The sequence below is a fragment of the Pterocles gutturalis genome, unplaced genomic scaffold (assembly GCF_000699245.1).
Source record: "Pterocles gutturalis isolate BGI_N339 unplaced genomic scaffold, ASM69924v1 scaffold3682, whole genome shotgun sequence".
NCBI lineage: Eukaryota > Metazoa > Chordata > Aves > Pterocliformes > Pteroclidae > Pterocles > Pterocles gutturalis.
The window spans coordinates 1-23758 of NW_010112452.1; the positions used below are offsets into that span (position 1 = coordinate 1).

A 23758-nucleotide genomic window follows, 5' to 3' on the forward strand; every position below is an offset into this window, starting at 1 on the left:
AAATATATGCAAATGTTAGTACATGTAGTATTAGATCATTCACAAATTTCAAAATATTGCTATGTCGTCATATAAATCCACAGTACTTAGCGGTATTTGGCTGTTGTCAGAAATTTTCTCATGTTCATTGTTCAAAAGGCCAGGTAAGTGTGGGTATCTGCTTCATGTATGGCAATATTTTCTTAACAGGGACTTTTTTCCTCTTAATTTTATTGTAGATTAAGAGCAGGATTATGTGATCGTTGTGCTGTAACTGAAGAACATATGAGAAAGAAGCAGCAAGAGTTTGAAAATATCCGTCAGCAGAATCTTAAACTTATCACTGAGCTTAGTAAGTTTTATCCATGAGTCTGAAGACAAAACATACTATTTAGTAAACTGCTTTTTCATTGATTCCTATAATTTGTTATATTTATATATGATGTGTTTAGTAAGCCCAAGAATTTTGGTGTGGGCATACTTAACTCTGCGGTCTGAAAATATGTACCATACCAATTTCTAGTCATTTGGTCCACCTTTGTAGATTGAAGTGCTGATAGTGCAAGTGAACTGACATAGAAAATCTTACAGTGTAAAGTGGCTACTTTAGATGAAATGTGGCTGCTTCTGTTTGTTCCTAAAGCTAAGGCATAGAATAACTGATTGCCAGCTTTCCTACGGAAAACCTGACCTCAAAAGTAACTGGTGATCACAAAGTAGCAAGCTCAGACAGAAGTTTTCTGAGTCCAGCTTGTGTCCTGTAGCTAGTCTTGGAGTTTAACTGCAGTAAACCCATAACCTTAACATAACCCTCTGAAGCCACAAAAGAATCGCTTTACATGAGGCAGCTTGTAGCCAGCTCATTTTGAAGTCAGGAAGTAGTACATATGGGGCAGGAAAAAATAAACTGTTTGTTCTAGGTGACATAAAGGCAGAACACAACAAATCTGTTTATAAAGAGTTTGGAAAGATCGGTTGTATAAAGGGCTAAACAACACAGGACATGTTTTTAAAATATTATGGTATCCTAGCCATTAATTAATTAATTGATTTGTATCATTTAGTTGTCTTGCTTGGTCAAGAGCAAGCAGACATCAAATGAGATTGAAAATGTAGAAAATGCCAGACACAAAAAGTAGCTTTTCAGTGCTTAATTAAATTACAGAAATATTAGATTCTGTACTAATATAAAATGCATAATTTTTTCAAGGACTTTTAATATTGGATATTTATATAAATATATTCTGAATCCTTGAGTTTAATGATTAACAACAAACATGGTACAACCGATGTTTAAGTAAAGCTCTGAACCTTAAAAATCAAGGTGAGTCTTATTAGGTACACGTCTTCTTGAACACTCTGACAGAACAGTAGTCTCCCATGGATTTGGGTTGAGATCTCTGACAATCTTTGTGTTTCCTGCAACCAGCAAAAAAGGTCAGTCAAGAATAACCCAGGGGTGAAATATACAACAAAAAAAATAAGAACAAGAAAATAAAAATCTAAAGTGAACAGAAAAGTTGGGACCTATCACTATATTAGTTTGAGACAGTGTGGAAAAAGGGCTGAATGTGATGCAGTAAGCTTGTGTGAAGTACAGTCAGAATGAATTGGAAATTAAAAATATCTGACTGGTCTCTCTTAAATTCCAAAATATTTAACTGATTTTTAATAAATTGGGTTTTCTTTCTCTCCAGTTAGCTGGTTGCTTCAATGCTAACGTGAAATGCTAACTACTTCATAGGCTGTTGTCAACCTGAGGAAGCAATTTTGTCCATGAAACTGAGTGATAAATTCATTCATCTTTACAGCGTGGTCTCAGTTGTATTTACATGGACAAAAGTAATTAATGATTGTATAGAACTAATATTATGACCCAGCAATTGTGACAACTTTGCTTTTTCTAACACATCATTTGACAACCTTGTTAATGACTACCTTGAAAATTCATTTTGGTAAGCCATAGAGAGGGTGTATCGTATTGCATTTTAGAACTGGTTCTGTTAACTTGAAGGACCTGACAGAATTAGATATTATATGATGTTAACATGTGTGCATTGATTTTTTTTCCCCTCCTTTTTTTTTTTTTTTTTTGCTATAAATTGCAGTGAATGAAAAAAACAACTTACAGGAGGAAAATAAAAAGATAACAGAACAATTCCAGCAATTACAGAAGGAGTTGGAGTAAGTTCTGAGGTTTTCTGGATATTCCTCCTTACCCCTCCTCATTCCTCACTAGTGGTGTCTGGGAATATAAATATCAGATTTTACGTCTTTAAAACTTGAGTTTCCTCTTTTTTAATAGATTGTGAAAAGATAGTCTAATCTCACTGTAACAACGTAAAACTAGTATCTTTGTGTTGTGCAGATTTTTTATTTTCTTCTGACTGTGTGCATTTTTCTTTTTTTAAATGGAAAGAGATAAATTTGTCATAGAAATTCTGTTTAAATTCATGATTGTTCAAGATTATTCTGGTCACAATGCATAGCAAAGCCTTATGTCTCATTCTTTTATTCCTCTGTTGACTCTTCACCAATTCTTTTTTCCTAGGTTAAGACTTTAAAAAAGTAGTTTGTCAGTTAGTCAAAAAGTCTCAGGATCTTGCAGTAGTTTTTAAAATAAGCTTATGATAATTTTACAATTCTAAAAAGAAAAAACAGTAAATTTTGAAAGAAAACCATAAATATAATGAGCTTTAAATTGACTGTCAAATTGTAATCTATCAGATTATGATATGACAGCAAGAATGTGCCATATAATGTTGTGGTTAATTTGAAAATATGGTGCACTGTGCAAGGCAGAGGTAGTATTCCTTTCTTGTGTAGCTATGGTCTGACATCATCTGAAACTTATCTCAGTTTTGTGTGTATGTGAACAAGTTGTGTGCATGCCCGGGGGAATGGGACAGGACAGGATGTATGGACTTGATAGGTAAGGCTTTTTCTGCATGTAATTTTTTCTTTTTCAGAAAGTAGCTTTAGTGGAGGAGTAAAACAACTTAGGGTTCAGTTCAAAATGACTTTGTAGTGTTTGATTTGTCTCCTGTTGTTTGCACCTTAATCATCCTTTATTTTTTTTCTGTATGCATTTCATCTTCTCAGAGTAAGATATTTCTTGACCCTAGGAGTACTCCTTTTTAATACCAAGTAGAACAAATTTCTATATGCTTCTCAATGTATAATTTCTTCTCAGTAATGGTTCTCCTGTGCAGCTTGACAGCAGTTAGAAGGTGACATTGAAAAAAACTGACACCAGACAGATTCATCCAAATTTATTAGTTTGATCCACAGTCTTGCAATTTAGCTTCCAGTAAAAATCTCCAGCCACTGTAGGAAAGTTAAGAATGACGAATGTAACACTAAGTTATTTGCTCTGCATGTTAGGTGGTCATTTAAGTGAGTGCAGAATTGTGTGGATAAACAGCAGTTAACAAGCATGGTCATGCTGTTTGTAATATAGCCACTGCATTTTGTTGTTTTGGTTGAACTATGGTCATGTTACTTTATTTACTTAGATCAATATAGCATCATCATGTAGGTGCAAGGTATCAGGTTGTTTCTGGTGCATGACGTGAAATTAGATTTTTGCATTCTTCTGTATTTTCTTACCAAGGTTTTAATATATTAGGGAAAAATCTAAGCATAGTCTGTAAAAGTGAAATCAGTGGAATTTTAGAAGAATTGTATTACCTGATCCTTCATCAGATTAGGATTTCATTTTATATGGATGGAAACAGGAAGGAAATTTCTGTAAAAACCTTTTCTAGGGTCTCAGATAAAAGTTTCAATGATTGAGAAATTATTTATTGCATATTTATGATGTATGGTATGTATGGCAGCTTCTTTATTTGGTAGGTTTTTGTGATGGTATGTAGGAACTACATCTTGGTTTGCATGGAAGTAAGGTACAGAAAAACACATTTATAGTAGGCTTATCTGCATGAGCAATAGTGTGGCCAGCAGGACTAGGGAAGTGATTGTGCCCCTCTACTCAGCACTGGTGAGGCCACACCTTGAATCCTGTGTTCAGTTTTGGGCCCCTCACCACAAGAAGGACATTGAGGTGCTGGAGCAGGTCCAGAGAAGGGCAACAAAGCTGGTGAAGGGTCTGGAGCACAGGTCTTATGAGGAGCGGCTGAGGGAGCTGGGGTTGTTTAGTCCAGAGAAGAGGAGGCTGAGAGGAGACCTTATCACTCTCTACAACTACCTGTAACAAGTGATAGGACAAGAGGAAATGGCCTCAAGTTGCACCAGGGAAGGTTTAGGCTAGATATTAGGAAAAATTTCTTCACTGAAAGAGTGATCAGGCATTGGAACAGGCTGCCCAGGGAAGTAGTGGAGTCACCATCCCTGGAGGTGTTCAAGAAACATGTAGATGTGGTGCTTAGGGACAGGACATGATTTTGTGAGTTAGGTGTTGTTGGGTTGGACTTGATGATCCTTGAGGTCTTTTCCAACCTTAATGATTCTGTGATCTGTCACACAAGGCCACATGTGCCAGTAAATTTAAAGAGAGCTCTGACACCTAAGTTAAATTTGCAGAGTAGCTGAATGAATATATTGTTCTGCTGTTTTGATTTGTTTCTTAAGATATTGTTAGTAGATGATACAGTTTTCCAGTTATGGTGCTTTACTTGTAAATGTGCTAGAAAAGAGGAATTACAAAATCACACAATGGGATTTGTCAAAACTTCAGAGCATCAGTGCATCAATTTGTTTGTCGTTAAGTGTTCAAAGTTAGTAATGGTAAAAGGCCTGACTGCAAAAATGCTTTTTGTCTCAAGCCGAGCAGCTTTCTACGGTTTTCCATTAACTTGTTTTACGTAAGATCTTGTGATTCATTCAATGCAAGCAGAAATATATCCACATTTCCTCCTCTTCCCTTAGATCAAAACCTTACATCCTTCTCTTTATAGTTAGAAAGTGATCTTCTGGCCAATGTTTTCTCTTGAGAGTCGTAAGGAAAAGTGCTACTGCAGAAAGATGACCAAGCAGACTGAATTAGATTTCCTTGTGTTCTTCTTTTACTGCCTCTTCCATGTCCCATTACCACCACCATATGACAGGTAGCAATGCCCTTAAGTGGTAAACTAGCTGTACTTAATTAAAAGAACTGAAATTAGTGCTTTTTTGTTGTTATTTCCTTCCTGTGTCTAGATAGAGATTTTGGAGAGAAAATACATAGTCGTTATGCTAATTTTTACATACTGACTCTGCAGCATGCTTTTAGAGCTGATAGAGTGTGAGAGAAAATAAACTTCATAACGCGTGTTTTACATTACTGGTTTCACATGATTTACATTGCGTTTTACACTCCTCTCTTGAAGACCTTTGTGAGGTGAATAAGAGGTAACATACAGTGCTCTGGAGAGATATTGCTTTGAATATAGTGCTGTTCATTGTTATTTAAAATTGCCAAAAGCTTTTGTTTTGTATTTAAGACATTATTCTTGGGGTATGCAGGGGCTTCAATCCAGGGAGAGAGACAGTAGTCCATCCCCTTCAGCATTCTTTCCTTCAAGTAGCACATGCTTCAGGGAACAAGCTGGGCACTCTACAATCTCTGGTTTCTTCAAGGGAAAAAGTCTTCTATAGTGCGGTAGTTAAGTGTTGACTTGAAATGTGAAGAGCTAGGGTTGTATGCTGTTCTTGGGCTTGATGGAGCAATGGTGAATTTGTTGTTAGATGTATCTAAAAACTGGGTTCTAGTATTGCTTTTTTTAACTGTGATGTTATTGAGATGGCTGTATTTTTTTAATTGTTGCTTTCTTGAACAATATGATTGTCCTGCTTGCTGAAATGTAAGCTCTTTGTCTTGCTGCCTTGGGGTTTTATTTGACCACCTAATTTGGTCTTCAGGGAGCAAAAGCAACAAGCAGTGGAATTAGAAGAAGGAGTCATTCCAGATTCTCCAGTTCTGACTTCTTCATTTTCTGTGGTTAATCGTATGAGAAGAAAAAAAGAGAATAGGCATATCCGATACACAGAACATACACACCCAGATTTGGAACTTGCAGAAAGCAACAGTGGTAAGAGTATTATCTTTTTTTTTTAATTAATTTTAAAATACATGTTTAAGGGCTAAAGAAAAAGATGATGCATAAATTTGATTGTAAAGGTGAAAAAAAAGTCTTGTGGGGTTTTTTTGTTTGGCTTTTTTCCATTTATGCTATTAATACATGAGTCAGGAAAAAGTGTCTTTAGCAGTAACTGTTATATCAGTGATATGCTCAAAGCTTATCTGAGCCTCCTACTTTTCTTTATCCACATACACATCCAAATATAGCAGTTTTCCAACCCGTATCTCTTCTGTAACTGCAAACTAAGTAAAAAAATCTGTTAGGGTTTGACTTGTGCACACAGCTATGTCACCACCTAGTGGAGAGTGAAATGAATGTTTTGCCACATTCAGCAATTATTCTGCTATTAAAGTAATATTACTGCACTTATAGATACCTAGTTCTAGCAGGTAAATGATCTTTCTTTTTCTAGTAGTGATACACTATTTGCATTTGGTTTGTGTCTAAGTCCAGAAGTAATGTGCACATTTAATTTCCAAACTTTATTCTGTAATGTCACAGAAATAGCTCTAAGGTATTTTAACTGTAAGAAGTATCTTTGTGAAATAAGGGACTTCGTGCTTGTATTTTACTGATACACAGGAAACATGATAAAGAATCCAGGTGCTCTTAATGTGTTAATTTATCTTCTGGAATTAAAAAAAAAAAAAAGTGTTTTAAATAATATATTAATGCATCTAAATATGAGCCTTCACTGAAGGCCTCTTTCCAAGAATAAAAATAGCAGAGATGCGAGGTGAAGAGGGTGTGTTGGTTATTCATGCTCTTTATTTTGCATATGTAATTTTAGAGCTGCGAACAGTTTTTCCCTTCTAAACATACCTGTGTCTCTCCATTTTATGAATAAAAAATTGATCTACTGAATTAAACCAAAGTTAAATATGCAAGAAATGGTGTAAATGCCTATGACAGTTAATGGCTATGAAAAGTTTGTGGTGTCCAGATAGAAAGGACTACATGGCACAAAGTTGGTAATGATTCAAATCTCAGATTTTTCACCTTTTCATTACCTTAGCTGATGCACAAAATTATTCCCTTAGAGGGTTTACTCTCTAATGGTTTTGTTGCCACATTAAGAGGTCAAATATAGATTTAATATATACCTTTTAGGTGGTCAGCATAGAAAGTGATGTGATTATGTGTCAGTATTGTTTTATGGCTGACTGGAGGCTCATATTTGTGAGAGAAAGGATTAAGGATTAATATGAAATATTTGTGACTAATCTTTCATAGTGATACCTCAGAATAAAAATAATCAGATGTTCTTAGATTGCTGGATCTGCTGACATACCAAAATTCATGTTCAAGTGCTTTTAAGATCAGGATTATGGTCTATATCTACATAAAAGTATCACAACAGGATACCCAATTTCACCATGGGAAAATGTTTCTACATCTTCTCCTAGAGTTTGGAAAAATTCCGCTGTATTCTACACAAGTGAACAGTCACCATGGAGAAGAGATACTAGTGGCAGACACCTGTGACCCACAACTGTCCCCTGTACCAAGTAAGTGTATTAATAAATTTTGTTCTAATTCAATTCAAAATAAGGCAAAAAATATTGTAAACCAGAGGGCTCATCAACAGCTGAGGGTTCATCTCTTCAAATAAAAGGAGCCAGAAAAAGGATATTATTTTTAATCACAGAATTGCTGCTGAAATGCCTATCTTGTAATGCCTGTCTGTATGCCACTAGACACACGATCTAGTGGCATAGCATCAGGACTTGCAGGCAAGAAATAGAATGGAGCTCAGTGCAGCTCTTACTGCAGATATCTTATTGTTTAGGCAACTTATCCAATCGTCTTATGTCTGATTTTCCAACTGTATAGGAGATAAAATATTCTGAGAATTGCACTTGCTGTCTGACATGAATATGTAACATATAGAAGTTAATTATTCATTAATTAGTCTTTAAGTCTTAAGTCCTTCTCCATAAACAGTTCTTTGACAAGAACTTTGTGTCCTTGATTTTTTCCTGTGAAATATTTAATTATAAATGACTGCAAGAATCAGCGTTTTGGAATAATTTGTGCAAGTCAGGCTTGTAGTGGTAGTAGTTCTTGTACTTTCCCATCATATTTTGATGAGTTTGCTCTCATCAGAAATTCTTTTGTCTCCCTTCTCCACTTACTACTTCCAGGTAGGATTTTTATCTGACACAGGTGACACTGTTACCACAATTACCAATTTTAATTTGTGATCTTTTTAGTTCTGTGCTTGTACCATCTGTGTGAGTAGAGTAAGGTACTATAATGTATCTGTAACTTACTGTGAGCTTCTTTCTACTCATAAAGATAAAGCAAGGATGGGAGGCTATCCTGTTCCAAAGCCTTCTTTTAACTTGGCTGCAGTCGTGGCAGAAACAATTGGACTTGCTGTTCAAGACGAGTCTGTAAGTAGTAGTCCCAAATTTCTTCCATAATCAGGTTTTGTGCTAGTTTTTGAAAACAGTAGTTTTCTCTTTTGCATTAAAATTCTGCAAAAGTATTCCAAGTTCCAGTAAGCTCACTTTGGTTTGCTTTTGCTTACTCATTACTGAATTGCCTCTAGCGAGAAGAGATATAACTGTGCTGACCTGTCTGGGGGTTGGGGAAGGAGGGTATGGGCGCGATTCCTGCCGTGTATACAACTTTCAATTTTGACTAAGACAGTAGACTAAATCCTTGGGTCTGACAAACTCCCTTTGTGCAGTAATCAAGTCTAAGACACTAGAAGAGATTATTTGGTGATGAGACTGTTCAGCTCAGGTGAGATTATTTGATGCTTTTGCTTGGTTACTACCAATGAAAATGATAGTATGCAGACTATTTTTTGTTTGTGTGAATTTCAGTGATGACATTTTGAAATTTTCTTAAGATTTCGTTAAAGTTGCTGGTCAAAATTTAATCTCTCTTAATTTTTTATTATTTTTCAGAGTTTTGAGTGGTTTAATTTGAATGGGTCTTCACGGTATTTATGTACAAACCTAGCATATTTCTAATTTTTAGTTCTAATAGCTTCTCACTTTTTCCTTCACCACTTGCAAGAAGTCCCAGAGTGTACTGAGTCCTCCCTGCACTAATACTGTTATGAGCCAGGCACCAGAGACCATGCAGCCTGAAGACTCAAGAAAACATCCAGCTTCTGAATCAAGAAATGATGACAACAATTTAGGGTGTGTTTCCACTTGGTTATAATAATATTGTTTTAAGCAGGCTTACGTGAAGTTCAGATTTTAGTAGAATTTAAAACCTTACAGCAATTTGCTTTAAAGGTACAGACATGGAAATAAATATTTTCATATTATATGGGTTTCTTTCAAGTAAATAACATTAGAAGCAAAGGAACTGATATAATACAAAACTGTGGACTTTTATTTCGTTCTCAAACTTCTGACTTGGGCTTTCTGTGTACACAGTCCATCCCTCTCTGACTTCTTGTTATTGCGAGGTATCTTCTGAGGCCCATAAACCTGGGGGTAGGAGGTCTGAAGCTGGGGTAGGAAAATTATCATAAAACATTTCTGCTGACTAGGTGTCACACCGGTTGACTGTTACCCTTCCCCCATGCTTCTCAGGATGTTGTGGTCTAAAATGAATTTTTTTTTTAGTTTCTATTTGTCATCTCAAATATATGTTTTATTGATGACAAATAAAAAAAACAGAGTACCTGAAAGAAGCTTGCACATTTTTCCTTCATTTGCAGAAGCTTTGAGAATCTGTTATTGTGGTTATAAGATCTATACAAGAACCTAGATAGACTGCTGTCACAGCCGTTCTTGCTTTCTCCCATTTCACTGCATTGAAAGGTAGGGAGTCCTTTGTTAGAACAGATTCGTAGGTAGGCTTAATTCTGTCCTTGGTTGTCAGTTGAATGTGGAATAGAATTTCACACCATACTTCAAATGAAGGACAAAGTCTGTGTTTTGTATGACTTTTACAGCTCTAAGTGCAACAGTACTTACTCCTAGACCAAAAATTTCCTTTTTCCCTCTGTTTTCAGATAATACTAGCAACTCTTGACAGCTTTAAAGCATATCAGTGACAGGAAACTTGCAATTTTTGTAGATCCCTTTCTCTCCTCCCAGCCCCCTGTGTACACTGAAAATATCTCATCTCTCACTGTATTCAGCCTTTCAGATCCATCTCAGAACACTCCACCGCATGTTGACTGGGATTCTCAGGTAGCTTCTCCTGTTTTTGGAGCTTCTAGCAGTATGAAGAACAACTCAAGTACAAGTCATGCCCCTTGTATTTTAGATTCAGGATTGAAGTCTAATCTCAAAACCAACCTCTTCAACAATCCTTATGGTTCCAGATCTCATAAAAGTAGATCAAAATCTGAAGATGTTGCTTTTGTTGCACCACTGAATCTTGGAACGGAAGTCAATTCGGTTATCAGCCAAGCCTCTATCAATAGGCAAATGGTTGTGAAAAAGAATACTAATGAGGCTGTAACCTGTGTTGGAAACACTTGCGCAGCTAAAAATGAGGTGGTCAAGAGCGACTTCCTTCTCATACACCAGACACAGCTAGAAGGCAGGTGTGCTAAGAGAAAGAAAGCTGAAGATGAGCATGCAATTAGTTGTGAAAAAGCATCTTTCAACAAAGAGAACTCCATGCCCTTTCCTTCAGATGTTCAGCATGTTAATGGGGAACATACAGTTGATAAGCCCTTGGATCTGTCTGATCGCTTCTCTGGAGTTCATTGTCAAGAGAAAAAACAAGGAAGCGAGGAATCCTGTAAAAATAGACTGAAACAGGTGACTCTGCATGACATTTTTTCACACTTAGAGAAGCCCATTCCTGAAGGTTCATCATCCATTCAAAATGCCAACAATAAGAGCTGTTTATTTGGCAGAGATTTACAAGAGGAATCCTATGTACAAGAGGCAATGCTGGGAAAAACATTCCCAGATAAGAAAAACCAGATACATAAGAAAGAAGAAGTTCTTCCCTTCCAAATTGCACCACTGCCAAGTTCTGCAGAGACAGAGCAACTTTTTGATGATGTAAAGGTATGCTTTTCTGACTCTTGTTCTTCTCCTTTGAAATATTATATTTTAGTTTTGGGCAATAGTAAAACTGCAATATGTTGTTAGGTTGCCAGTGGCCATGTACCAAATAGAAAGAAAACAAGGACAGGACATGGAGACTCTGAACCAGCATCTGTACTTCAACCAAACCCTTGTAGACTATCAAAAAATAAAGTACTGCAAAATGAGCAAGGTAACTTGACAAAAATGTTAATTTTATTGCCCCCCTACCCACCCCAGCCTGTGCTATGGTTGAACAGAATTTTTCTTGTCTTCTTTTCTCCCACTTTGATCACTTTCTTTGTTCTGCTTCTAACTGAGTCTCATTCTGTTCGGGGACTTCTCAAGATCACCCCCCACATGTTCAGTCTGTATCTTCCCAGAATTCTTTTGCCACTATGTAATAAATATATAATTGGCATTCAGCTGTAAACCCAACAGACTAGGAATCTTGTTCTTTCTTATTTATTTAGCATTTTTGTTTACTGCAGCGTGTGAATAACAGATACTGAAATAAAATCTCAGGAAGTTTGAGTTTAAACTGTCTATATCGAATGCTTGAGAACTGTACTTAAGTGTAAGGATAAACCATTTTGTTAATATTTTTCATTATTCCTGATGATCTGTTAAATAAATTTGTACTTTTAATGATAATGAACCAATGCTGCCAAATACTCTTTCCTAGAAATTGCATCTTCTCTCCTGTTAAGTGGTCCCAGTCTGAAAACTTATTTTTTGAACTGGGATTGTAGCATCACTGCTTCTGTACTCCTTAGCTGAACTGCATACTTTAGAAATACTTGCATTATGAATTTAAAAAAAATCTGTCAGTAGTTGGCATGGCCATGTAGCTTGGAAGCTAAACCTCTACTTCACAGATCAAGAGCCAACTCTGTAACAATGACCAGACACTTTTGTACTCTTTTGTATTCCAAGACCTGACTTTTGTATTCTTATTGATCTGATGTCTTCTATCCTGTATTGATGGTACTGTGTAAACCAGGTAGTGAGATTTTACCTGCAAGACTATTTTATGTATTACAATAATACAATACTCATACAAACGCAGAGGAGTGGTGTGCTCCTTGAATATGACAAAAAACTTAGATCTGTTTCTAACTCTTCAGACAAAATACAATTTACACCAAATGAGCATGTTTATTGTTTGAGAAAAATCAATGCCTAAACCCAAAGATGGCTGATAAAAGAATTGATAAAAGGAAAGCTGACTTATAATTTACACACTATAGGATGCTGCTGACAGAATTTGATTATTATTGTGTGTCTTTTTCCTTGTATTCTCTGCATCCAGACCTGAAAGATAAACCTTCTTTAGAAAATCTCCAGTGGAGCATAGACCCAGGAGCTGACCTTTCACAGTACAAAATGGACGTTACTGTGATTGATACAAAGGTAAACTTGTATAGCACAAGTCTGCATGTTGTGTGATGCTGAAAATAGGCTACGAAAGTAGTATCATGAACTTTATTCTGGCCAAACCAAAACCACTTTCTAATAAAAATCTAAGTTCAGCTCATTTGATATTTATTTGTGCTCCTGAAATGTTTGTTTATGCTGAGTACATTAGTTATGCTAAAACATTTTCACTGTCTAGTTGTATTTGATAAACTCAGCCAGGTGGCTACTCAGGCTGAAACAGATGTATTTAGGGGTGGTTTTGGGTTTCTTTTAAGACAAAAAAAAGCATTCTAAATCTCATAATTTCTCCTGTGAAAATGTTCACTGTAATATCTCTTTCTGTTATAATGACTATTATCTTTCTTTGATTTGGGTGCAGGTTGGTTATTAGGATCTCCGAGAATTTTCCTGAATTCTATTTGTTTTGTCTTACTTAAAGGCAATCTTAAAATCTGTAAAATTTGACTAGGTTTTAATTTTTGTATATTTCATTGTTACTTTTTATCTTTGTAGAATTTAACACGAAAACTTCTAAGGCATTTCTTGCCCATCAAGTAATGTAATCCACCAGATAAATGCTTCATATTTGAATTTCAAAATATGCCATTTTCCTACCTTGATTTTACATATTTATCATGCAGACATTACTGCAGAAAAAAAATCACAGAAAGTGTCCAAAAAGATGCCAGTAACTATTGTGAAAGTGTTTTAGATACACAGTAATGATACTGACCACACCAGTTGATTCTGAGTGCCATTGTCATATTTGGGTTTTTTTTTTATTTATTTAGGGTGGTTCTCAGTCAAGAGTTGGAGGGGAAGTTGTTGATATGGATTACACCTATGTTAGTGAAAGTGTGCTATTAAAAATGAAAAATCAAGATCAAAACCAGGAAAGCAGTCCAAGTAAGACTTTTTTTTTTTCTTTTGGTTTGCTTTTTTTTTGGAGGAGGAGGAAGAAAGAGTGAAGGGCACTTTTTTTCCTGTATGAATAGATAGCAGTAAAAAAAGCACTGATGTACTTTTGTAGGTTACAAAGATCAGTCTGTTTCCTAGTAGAATCAGTGGCAGTTGCTGAAGTTTTTTTAACATGGATTAAGAAAATGATAGGATTTGTGCTGAGATAGAGCCAGTAGCTATGACTTTATAGTGTTTAAAGAATTAAATACTTAACTGTATAATAGTTCTGATCTCACTTGCAACAATCGCTGTTACAACAACAAGCACTGAAAGTTTGCTGTGTAATCATATCAGACTTTCTATGGGAAGACTAATTTCATTTTTAATGACATATAAATAGAACTATTATATTTAAAATAAATCCGAAGGTGTTTATATCACATTTAATGTATGGCATGTGGTGAATCATGGCTTCAGGGCAGTGACTTTTAACAGTGTGTTTTGGTTTTTCAAGCTTTTGCAGCTTGATCACATTTCCCTAGTTTGTCTCCTACCCAGAGAACGTATTTCCTTCTGCTTCGGTAACACCATAATTACAAGAACAAAAATGTCACGTATCCAGTATTAAGGTTAAAGGAACATCTAAGTGATTTAGCAACTAATCAAATTTTAGAAATGGGATCGAGGTATCTTTATGAAAAATAAATAAGCATTGACCACACTTGAAAGATTGGCAGAGCAGTTGCAGAAAGAATAAATGTGTAACTGATGTTGAGGTACTCGGTACTGGAGCAGGAAGTATAATGTTAGTTCTTTTCATACACATTTAATCAAAACGCACTTTCTTGACTTAAATTGTTGAGAGACTGATTTGGATATTCATTATGTTTTTTTATAATAGGAGGAGAAAAAAAAATGAATGATACCTTAACAGATCTGTTTGATCGGACAAGCCATGAAGAATATGAATCCTGCCTACCAGAAGACAGTCCTTCTGCATGCGAGGAAAAAGAAACTCTTCATGATGAAGAGCAAGATAAGGGAATAACAGCAGCAAGCAAAGAACTAAAGAGTGAGATATAATTTGTTTTGTCTTTATTAGCCTGGTTAAACTACAAAAGTTGATTTGAAATCAGACTCCGTTCTCAAGGAACAAACATGCCAACCATCAGTCAATTTTTCATAAATTCATGTGAAAATTTATTCATTGTAAGGATGTAATTTGTGTATTGGTTTATGTTCTTTTGGTAGCTCATTTATATAGCCACCACACAAATATGGGATGTGTAATGGGATTTGGCATGGGAGCTGTACAGCAAAGTGACTCTTACAAGAAACACCAGTTTTTGACTGCAGATTACTTCATTCCTTTCTTCTCCCTATCCTAGGTTCTGTTGAAGATTTTGCAGTATTTTGTATTTTAAGCAGCCTTGCCTTCGCTATTCTGCTTATCTTTTTTAATTGTCTTGCTGCTGTTTTCCTTCTACTCTAGTAATGCTTTTTGATCACTGATTCAATCAATTCTATATTATTTTTAGTATCTCTTTGAATCTGTTGTCTCAGATTGAATGTACATGGCATTTTTGTGTTTCTTAATAGCTGGCTAATAGTTTTACAGGTGTTTCTCCAAGCAGTCTGTTGATCTTATGACATGTAATTTTTTTGTTTTGCGTGTATATTTACAGAACATGAGGATAAACAAGACAAAGCCAAGCAGAAAGCTTTTGTGGAGCCTTATTTCAAAAGTTATGAAAGGTAATTTAGTTTGTTTGTATAGGCATTTTAAGGCTATTTATATCCTCACAGGGGAACTTGTTCTTCCATAAGATGAACGTGTTCGTGCGTAACATACTAGCGGCTGAAGATGCACAGGTAGAAGATCTACTGAATTAGATAAAAGCCTTAGATAAAAGCTGGGGTAGGGGGAAAAAATACACACATTGAGGTGGCTGACTATCACATTTGCTGAAGACAAGGGATGGCCTGTTCTGTTCTTTATAATTTTATTGAATGCAGTATTTTGTAATCCATGTTGTTTCTTAAAGGCATGTGGTCATCCATGAGTTTGAGCAAGGAGCCTATGGGCTGCTTGTACAAATAAACACCTTTCCTTCTCTGGCATTTTTGCCCCTTCCTCTAGGCAATAAATTAGTAATATTTAACAACTGTACCTCTTAGTGCTTCCTCTGTTGCCTTTCTGCGTAATTGGTAGTCTGAATCTTCATTTCATAATGATACCAAGCCCTTCAGTTAGATAGTTGTTAGCTTATTTTTTACCTCAGCATGGTTTTTTTTTGTAGAGGAAAACTTGTTTAGTGTTTTATGAGCAGATAAGTTGAAAAGAATCTGTTCTGTTCTTGAACCCAAACATACATTCCTCTTGCAGAAATCAGTGCAAGCACAACTGTGTCTCAGACAAAATAAATATTCTACAGAAGATCTATATTTGAGTAATTTCAATCTAGTAATTACTTTCACACTATGAAAAGGCATAATAATGATACACACATCTCTGTTTATGTAAAAAATCATATTGCATTTAAAAAATCCTGGAACTGTTTTAGTTACAAAAATTCAGCTATGAAATGCAGTATGAATGGGTTTTACAGACATTTTCTAGTATTTTTTTCTTTTCTTGAGACTCTCCTTTATTGCGTTCTAAAAACTGGAAATTTCCAGACTTCCAGAAGAAATAAATGTACTATCGTGTGAACACATTTTTGTTTTTCAGAAAGAATGTTGTGTTAGATTTTCCTCATATTGAGGTTGTTCGAAAAAAAGAAGAAAGAAGAAAATTGCCTGGCCATACTTGTAAAGAATGTGAAATAGTAAGTAGTGCTTTAAAATTTGGTCAGTCTTCCATTCTCCTAACTCTGCTAGTATCTAAGTCCTGAAGTGTTGTTGAAATTATGGATCTGGTTGCATCATCTTCAGTACCTACAGTAGCAGAGAAGTATTTACCAAAGCTGTTTTAACAAGTTTTGGGTTGGTTGGTTTGTTTTTAACTGTAGTAATTGCATATAACTTAGAAGGTCCTAAATTTTTTTGTGTGTATCTGTATTATAGAAACTTTTCACATCATGATTCCAGTAAGATTTTTGTTAATAAAAAATACATGAGCTAGTCAATGAATAAGTTTCTAAACTTTATCTCAAAAGCTCTACTGAAATTTAAAGGTACTGGAACCAAGTAAGTTCTATGTCCTGTTGTACCTATATAGAGTTATATCTTGATTTGTGGTTTGTTTTGGTTTTTTTTCCTTGTTTTCTGAGGTGTCTGCATTTTCAGGTAATTGCACCAGCATAGGTGCCAATGTGTATATATGTGCAAATGCATACAAAAATGTTTACATTAGCAGGTTAAGAAGTATGAAACTTTAGGTTTCATATTACACATTTTTTCCTCCCATACAAATTGCTAAACTGGTTTCAGATACTTGGTATAGAAAAAAAAATAAAATTGAAGTAAGTGCATGTGTAATAAGGATGTATTTAATTTGATCATTAATAGATTTTCATGCTGGAGTTAATTAGGTGTTGATCTAATACATTATGACTTGCCAGAAGTGTGGATTAATGACTGAATAATGATGGATTCTCTGGAATCTTTTCACTTAATTTCCACACCTATATAGAACCAACATTTTTCATAGAATCTCCTGATATTCACTTTATAGTCAACTTTGAAGTCAAATTTACTTACCTGAAGAACTTTATTAGAGTATATTTTTAACAAAAACACATTCCTGAAAAATAGTTTTGGTAAAACTCATTGAATACAAATAATTTAAGTTTTACAGTCAGATATAAATATAATTTTCAAAAATGTCTTTGATTTAAAGAGTTTGAAAGAAATCCAGATGCTGGAAAAAAACCAAAACAAAAATCCCAAACCTTCCATCTATTTCTTGGCCCAAGAGTCATGTGTTAAGTGTTTTAATTTCCTGTCTCTGTAAGTGACAGATCTTCTCCACTTAGCAAATGCAGTTCTAGTTACTTTCTGGCAAGTTAGAGTGGTAACTATGGTGTTTGGAAACATTTACAGCTCCAATTTTACAATATTAGGTTTCTACATTAAACTTCAGGAAAGTTGTTTTATTTTGGTTTGTTTTTTTAAGGCTACACTATTCAAGATGGATGTCTTGGAATGTGTGGAATGCTTGGCTGTGTCATTGCACCATAATAAAACTAGCTTTGAATGAAGTGTCTGTCAAAGAAGGGAGTATTAGACAAAGCATAAATGATGTTTTAAAAAAGTCTTGGCTTGCTTATTAGTCATATGGGTTTGAAAAGTTGCCAAAGTCTAATGAGATATTTAGGGAGTGGGTAGAAAGAAGTAAATTGTTTCTGGCCATGTGCTGCAAGCAGTGTGAGTGGGGAGAGTTACCTGTCATTCTGAGAAGATGTGAGAGATTTAACTTCTGCACATGTTCTAGAGGACTTTGGTATCAGTCTGCGATATCCTGTATCCTGGGCTGCATCAAAAGAAGTGTGACCAGCAGGTCGAGGGAGGTGATTCTCCCCCTCTACTCTGCTCTCGTGAGACCCCACCTGGAGTACTGCATCCAGCTCTGGGGTCCTCAGCACAGGAAAGACATAGACTTGTTGGAGTGGGTTCAGAGGAGGGCCACAAAAATTATCAGAGATGGATGGGATGGAACACCTCCCCTGTGAGGGCAGGCTGAGGGAGTTGGGGCTGTTCAGCCTGGAGAAGAGAAGGCTCCAGGGAGACCTTATAGCAGCCTTCCAGTACCTGAAGGGGGCCTACAGGAGAGATGGGGAAACACTCTTTATCAGGGAGTGTAGTGAGAGGACGAGGGATAATGGCTTCAAGCTGAAAGAGGGTAGTTATAGATTCATTATTAGGAAGAAATTTTTCACTGTGAGGGTGGTGAGGCACTGGAACAGGTTGCCCAGGGAAGCTGTGGATGCCCCATCCCTGGAGGGGTTCAAGGCCAGGCTGGATGAGGCTTTGAGCAACCTGGGCTAGTGGAGGGTGTCCCTGCCAATGGCAGGGGGGGTTGGAATTGGATGATCTTTAAGGTCCCTTCCAACCCAAACCATTCTATGATTCTATATAAGCCCTTGTTTAAAACTTTGCAGAAGCATCTCAGTCACTTTACAGTGTAGGACATTTGATAAGAGGTCTTGTTTTGGTTTGTTATGACTTTGCTATGCAACTGGAGAAAGATTGTATGCAGGAGGTAGCTTGTAAAAGTAATGTTTGGTAGTGTGGTTATTAAGTCCAGCTACACTTCAGATAAGTAGGAGAATCAGTCAGATATTTTTATATACATTTAGGTTACAGAAATTACTCTGTAAGTAACTTTGTGCTAAACTAATGCAAGGAACTTAAATTTTAACATTGTTCTCTCATTGAGACTGCAAATTGTAGAGTTTTGTAACCAATTTTCTTACGGTGAAGACACTACAGGATGAGATCTTGCGTGGCTTTTCACACATGGAAAAGCCTAGCTCAAATGTTTTGTGTGGGTTGAAAATGCTGTCAATAGTGAGATCAATCTAGAAAACAGCTGAGTTCTTCTTGCAGTTTAGCAGACTTATATGTAACTTTCTTATTCTTTATCAACCCTAATAGGTTATGCAAGCCAAAATTTATTTTGAATATATACTTAGCTTCATTATTGATTGGTCTTTTTATTTTCTGTTCCTTCAAAACTGTACTGTGTTCTTCATTGTTTGATCCATAAATACTCCTCACCATCATGAACATTTTAATTCCAAAAAGAAGTGCAGGATACCACAAACTTTTAGTAGGCCGATTTCTAAAATTACAGGCTATTGAAAGGACAAACATAAGGTGCACTGCTAATTATCCCTAAATAAGACTCAGCTATTAATCTCTTTGCTTTGCGCAGATACTGTAGAATTCTTGCACTTAATTTTGTTGACTTAATACCATGTAATTTCTTAACTTTTTTCAGTGAAAATTGATGTGTACTAGGTGATAATTACCTGTTCCTCTTCTTTCATTAGTCTCTAGATCTTCAGGTGAGTGACACAGATCTTCTTCCAGCTGTGTCTCTGAAGTCCAGCTGCATAAGTGGCCCTATTCTGACTCAAGCCCCAAGCTACTAATATCCACTTAAGTTCTGGTCTTGGCATAGGCTTCTTCCTGTTTAAGGGAACATTGTATAAGACAGTGGCAAATGTTTTCAAATTAAGTGTCTCCAAATTCAGTGACTGAAAGGGGTTCTGCTGGCAAGAGTGTGGGAGTATCCTGGGCTTATACATAACACATTTTGAAGAACCTTTTAGTACGGGCTCATAACTGTTACTGAATATTATCTATGGAACTGTCAGTTTATTCTGTCTTGCGTACCAGGACTTTGTAGTAGGCAGACCAGAAATCTGAAATTTTTGATACAATCTGCTAACAACCCAAATCTGTTCTTGACCAGGAGACCCACATGTTACATCAGATTCCTGTACTTCCTGTCCTGCTTCAAGAGCAGTGGTGTCACACTTTGTAGAAGACTGTCAAGAAGTCTGATTTGGGGCAGGGGAAGAAAATACGACCTCAGTTTCAGGCAGAGTTGTAGTTCCTGCAGACTACAAAATCACAAAGTGAAACAAGTGCAGTTTTGTCACTAATGTTTTCAGAGCTGTGATTACTCTTTTCTATACAGTCATCAATATTTGTATATAATTTTTTTTAGGAGGATTTTTATGCCTGTTTTACACTTTGCTTGCCAGCTAGTAGGAAAAAAGGAATTTATTAGTGTACTTTATGATTCCAAGTAGGTAGGTTTTTCTGAAATCCTACCAGTAGATGGGGACAGGAAGTAATCTCTATTATAAACAGAGGTATTCTGTTCCTTTCCTGAGTTCCCCAGTCTAGATCACTTTCCAGCTGATTGAATGAGGTTTTAAACTTTATTTGCCTTTTTGAATTGTAATGCTATCATTTCAGTAGAATTGTTTTACCACTTCTATGAGGGTCAGATTTCTTGTGCAGTCCAGAGTGTGACTGTTGGCTTGCCACTTGAATCAAACAGTGAATTTGCTTTGAAAATATTTTAGCAGTCTATGATACCTAAGTGCCAGATTGCCTTTTTAGGAGATAACTATGATCACAAACCAAAACAGTAGAAAACTGCATGAAAAAGAACTGTCTTTCCATGATGCTACTTATACTTCACCCAGAAAAAAAATTCATAGTTTATATACTTACCTTGTTGTAGCCCTCAGCACAGCTGATAGAGATGAAAGAGTAGCTAGCTAATTTACTGCATACTCTAGAGTATGCCCAGCTGGCAGATAGTTTCTGGAGTCCCAGTGTCAGTCAGCTAGTTAACTAGCTTTTTATTTACTTCTAATTTCAGGGTAATAAAGTAGCAAGCATTTTGACTTAAGTTTGCTGCTACTACTGTAAATTTAGACATGGGAAATAATTCTGCAGCATGGATTTTGTAGTGCATTTTACACTTTTCTATTTTATTTGTAAATGCATGCGGAAACTTAGTTTATTAGAAAATCCCCGTCTATTTCAACACCTGTGCTACTTAGCTTTGTAAAATCAGTCAGTAAAACTGTTGACATAATTGTACATGTACCTAAACCCTGTACCTATGGTATGTTAAAAGATATAAAGCTAACAAATTTGTCACCATAAGGTTATACTTAATTGTTAAATTCAGTAAGCTTTTAGGATAACAGCCAGTTGTTTGTCATTTGGATAACAAATCTCTACTCTTGGCCATCCTCACTGTTATTTTTAGATAACTGTGTTAATAAACAGTGATTGACCATGTAATTGTGTAAAGCAGTTGGTCTATATGTATGAATTTGTTAACTTGGATTTTTTTTTTCCCTAACATTCAGTATTATGCAGATATTCCAGAAGAAGAGAGAGAAAAGAAACTAGCTTCCTGTTCAAGACACAGATTTCGCTACATTCCTCCAAATACACCTGAAAATTTCTGGGAGGTTGGATTTCCTTCCACTCAAACTTGTGTGGAAAGAGGTTTGTGGGCTTTGTTTTGTTTTGTTTTGTTTTTAAAAAAAGGCTTACAAAGCACTTTTTAAAGCTGATTTTTTTTCTGAACTGGTTCCCTGAAATTTTTTATATTTTTAAGTTTGTTTTTTTTAAATAACTGAGTTGCATAGACAGCAATTTCCAACTATGAAGTAGGACTCTACTACTTTAGCTTCAGTGGATGTTAGTGATGATAAACAGTAAAGGTTTGACAAAAGCCTGGTTCTGTAACTGATTTGCATAAAATGTCTGCTTACTATGAGTGTTAGCCAAGTTGAGCATGTTATAGAAATTTTCTGTACACTTTTATCAGAGAGCTTTCAAGGTGGGTTTGATCCGTAGGTCCAAGTTTATCTTTTTCCAGGTGGACAAGTCTTTAATAAATAAGAGTGCCCACAAAACAGAGTGATGTACTATTTAGACCCACAAAGCACATGTGCCTGAAGTTTCTTTCTGTATGACTAAGAAATACATTTCTAAAAGTTATTTTCATTAGTCAACTGAATTTGCAGTACTTACATGCTTTTTTACCCTTATGTAAAATCTTCTGTAGAAAAGGCAATGAAAAATGCAGTTTTGTTTTGAATAGATGACCAATTCATAGTTTCCATTCTCCTCTTCAGTATTATGTGTCTGTATTGCATTGCTATGCAGTCATCGGCTAGAAAGCAGCTGAGTGTTTTCATTAATGATACTGCACCCTGGGATCTCTAACTTTTTGTCAAGTGAGAATCAGTTGGCACAAAAGGAAAAAAAAATTCAAAAGTTATTTTTTGAGGGAAAACATGCATGTTTTTATATTGTACTTCTTACCTCAGATTTGTTCTTTTTCTTTTAAGGATATATTAAAGAGGATCTTGCTCCCTGCCAACGTCCAAAAAGACGGCAGCCTTATGCTGTAATGTTTTCTCCAAAAGCCAAAGAGCAGAGGACATAAAGGATGGGGAAGTAAAGCACACCAACTTGAAGAGTATCTTTCCTGTCCTTAGATATATATAGTTAATATAAACTTGAAATAAAGAACTGTGTTTTCAACAATGATAAATAAATCATTTAGTTAAATATGTAAATTTTATAAAATTCATTTGAAAATATGATGTACCAGGAAACAAAACTATTTAATGTATGTTTGTTTCATATTGTGTTAATACATTTTGTATTAATTTTTGCACCTATCAAACAATGAGTCTCCCTTTTTTTTTTTTTTCATTTGAAGTCAACAGATAAAATTCCAGCAAATCCTGTCTAAACTCTGTGTCCATGAGTAACTGAAGTCACTGAAATCGGTTGTTCTTGCAAGGTCTAAATGCCTGTGAATGGGAACAGAAATGCAGACTTTTGTAGGGTGCTTTTATTTTGCACTGGATTTTTTTATACAGCCTTTCTTTTTTTGGCCATAATGGTTATATCTGCTTGTAATAAAGCTGTAGTAAATATGAAACATATCTACTGTTAATAGTTTGGAGGTATGAAAACCATGTAGTCTAAGTGTGTCTCTTAAATTTTGGTGTTAAATGTATAGTACTATGTTTTCCTCAGTGTTTAAATTAGAATATCCAATATTTCTTTTTTTCTTAATTTGGATCTGTTTGTATATCTACATCTTACTTACTGATAAAGAGATAAGCATTGTTTTATCTAAATTTGGATGACAACTATGCACGGAGTTCTTCTAGGCGACGACCATTGCTGTCCACTAGATTATGAAGGGTTCTCCAGAGATATTTTAAATTAATTTTTTGTAGCAGGGGGTATAGTTTCATACTTGCTCTTAGAGAATAAGAGCATGCAGTATCACAGAGGCAGGGTAATGCTTTTACGTAGGTAGGCAGGCCAAAGATCACGATAAGATACTTAGGAATAAAGGAGCATTCTGGGACAGAATAAAATGTTCAAGCAGTGTACAATCAGAGTTAGGTTCAACCAGTGAGAATTCTCTTTAAAAACAGATTGTAAAGCAAGCAACTGTTTAAATGCCTTAAACCAAAATAAAATAATAGAAAGTAGATTTACTTTTATATATATATATATAAATGTAGCTGTACTTTTTATTCTTGTGTTATTTATACATATGTGTATGTTTATAAAAAAAAAGTAAGTATTTAAAAACTTGGTGGATAGGACCATTTAATTCCAAGTGTAGTTATACAGGAGTTGCGGTAGGTTCCACTGGTAGAGAGGTTATGTCATATGGCTAAAAAGAAAACTAAAAATATTTGATTAATTTAACTGTAACACTAAGTAACACAAAATCCTCTTAGGCTGAAATCACAGGCCTTGCAGAAAAACAGAAGAAGGTGTATCACCAGGCACTGTCCCCATCCTCTCTGCTTAGCTGATTGGTTTGCTTTAGCATTTCACAGG

General features: G+C 35.6%; 1 protein-coding gene across 1 annotated transcript; it reads left to right on the forward strand.

The window, feature by feature from the left end:
- Positions 1-218: 218 nt before the first annotated feature.
- On the forward strand, positions 219-22568 carry RBBP8 (retinoblastoma binding protein 8; the record flags this gene model as incomplete). Its single annotated transcript, XM_010074038.1, has 15 exons — positions 219-331; positions 2088-2163; positions 5839-6008; positions 7466-7567; positions 8358-8455; positions 9090-9217; positions 10174-11059; positions 11144-11270; positions 12390-12490; positions 13288-13402; positions 14298-14468; positions 15082-15151; positions 16128-16224; positions 21241-21382; positions 22234-22568. Coding segments are annotated over 15 exons (2494 nt in total), but the record flags the coding sequence as incomplete, so codon positions are not given.
- Between the last annotated feature and the right edge of the window lie 1190 nt (positions 22569-23758).